Below are 2,278 nucleotides of genomic sequence, written 5' to 3'. Positions count from 1 at the left end.
GGCTTTAAACACTTCCTCGTGATCTTCACAGTGACTGACTCGTTGTTTTCCTCCATGTTCCATTTTGTTATGATCTGTTCCAATCACCGATGCAGAGATATAAAATAATAGCAAGTAAGCTGCTTAGGAAACCAAATAAGTATAGGATTATCCTCTTGGTTTATAGATTATTAATAGCGTTTTACCTGCAATACGTTATAAGTATATAATTAATCGCTCTTGCACTAATCATCCTATCTTATTACTGACGTAAGGTGGCAGTTTTTTATGTGCAAACTGTTCAGTTCAGTTCAGTTTGTTTAAAGACTATTGATCAGTTACATTCTTATTTATATCTTAGCTGTACCTCATACTATTGCCTTTTCTTATATACTATAGTCAAAAGAATAATTCGTAGTCATGAATTATCTAAAATCTGCTGGATGCTTCCTGATGGCCATAATTATAGTAGCAACTCGATATGATAATAATATGCCCCATTGAATATCCAGCAATGTAGCGTAGCTACTAGGCAACCGGTAGAGGACGCCCTTCCTTCCTTTGTAACGTTAGTCAAATTGTTGCCCTTAATTAATTAATTATCAGCTGAAAATCTACTAAATATTTTTTATTCAGAGTATACCTGTCTGTAACTGCGATAGTTCATAACTCTACATCTAAATAATTAATGTAATATTAAATGGTAATTCAGATTTAATACCAGCTCTATCGTGTAAAATTTATCATAATCATTGTAGGTAGTTTATCAGCCTGGTAGTCTAGAGTTATCAATATTACAAAACGACTTGTTATTTCAGTTCCTCCAAATACTGTAGAGTTATTCCCGTACAAGAATTAATGCTAGACATTTAAAACCTACATCGTTGCTACCAATAGCACACTCATACGCAGTTTATAAACAGCTATCCTGTTTTGGCATTTTCTGTTCCTTTGATATCTGCGAATGATGAAGTGTCTAAATCTCTTTCATTAAGCAATTCTGCAATATTTTTCTAATAAACAAAGTGAAATTTACCTTAAGTTAAGCTATGTTACGGTTAATTTAATAACGATAGACAGCTTTCTCTGTACTGTCGCTTTAATATATCTTAGAAAACGATATAATTACTTCTTTTTCATATTACACTATGCAGTACTGATTTGAACTTCCTCATCGTAAAAACTATCTCGGTTACGAATCTTCACGACTACAGGCATAAAATATCGTACTTCCTAAAATTCCGGCCAAGAATAATTTACTTCAGATACATGAATCTAATAATTATTTAAGTTTAGAGAAAAATCGATCACAGAGCTGTCACCACCCCAGCTTCGCAACAAAAAAAACTTCGGACAATTAAAATATAAAGAAAGAGTCACAGCTAAAAGAAGCTTTAGATTTATTTAACAAATTTTTTATTTTATCAAAGACCTCACTCACTTTCGAAAAAATAGCTACGAAGAAAGTTATTTTCTTTATTGCTATCATTAATTTAAAGCTCATAAATTCACCGGTAAACATGCCTACAAATATATTTTCCTACGTTTTTCTACTATTTCCATCTTATTTGTCTACCATATTGTATCTAGGCATAGCTTTAAGTGCATTACATCTGGATTATCAAATATATTGATAATAATTTTTTACTGTATTTAAAAAAATATGCTTTATAACTGACTAGATAAGGATTTTCGAAGTGTGTAAGTATGCTGTGCTAGAAAAGTACTTCTACTTTAGTCCATATAGATTAATAAATTGTAAGACTTGCGCTTTACGATACTAATAGTGTTGTATAAAAGACTTACTCAATTCCCAAAGTCGAAGATTTTTCTTATAGTTTAGTATGTATAAACTAAATACCTAAAATCCTATCAAAGTACTATAAATGGTCATTACAGTGTACTTATAATTTTTTAAACTGATCATGATATTACAACAGTAATTGTAATATTTAGTCTATTGATTAAGCCGTCTACAACTACATTCAATCTTCTAAAATATCGACCCAATCGAATTTTACTTGTACAACATAATTGAGCTTTACCTGGCCAGGATTGTATACTACATATCTATTAATAATATCATCAAGGAAAATGACAATTTGTAATGCATAATAATTGTCTTTTATCTATTACGTAAATTAATTAAAGTGTGTCAGGATACTGATTTGTTTCCCCAAAGTATTCAGCTTTGTTAATATCTCCTATCGGTACAATTACGTCATTTTCAAGCGTTATATTTCCAGACGGATCTGGTCCTATCGGACTTGTAGCTGCAATACACAAATAATTAACTTAT

General features: G+C 30.9%; 1 protein-coding gene across 1 annotated transcript in view; it reads right to left on the bottom strand.

Moving 5' to 3' along the window:
* TRIADDRAFT_61735 (uncharacterized protein) overlaps nucleotides 1-56 on the bottom strand; it is a gene marked incomplete at both ends in the record, with an annotated part of 2,031 nt that extends 1,975 nt beyond the window's left edge. The window contains one exon of the mRNA XM_002117652.1: nucleotides 40-56. Coding sequence (XP_002117688.1) covers nucleotides 40-56 — 17 coding nt within the window. The remainder of the gene's footprint in view (nucleotides 1-39) is intronic.
* Between the last annotated feature and the right edge of the window lie 2,222 nt (nucleotides 57-2,278).

Source organism: Trichoplax adhaerens, genomic scaffold, assembly GCF_000150275.1.
Source record: "Trichoplax adhaerens TRIADscaffold_27 genomic scaffold, whole genome shotgun sequence".
NCBI classification, from domain to species: Eukaryota; Metazoa; Placozoa; class Uniplacotomia; order Trichoplacea; family Trichoplacidae; genus Trichoplax; species Trichoplax adhaerens.
This window is presented reverse-complemented; position numbering and strand designations above follow the sequence as displayed.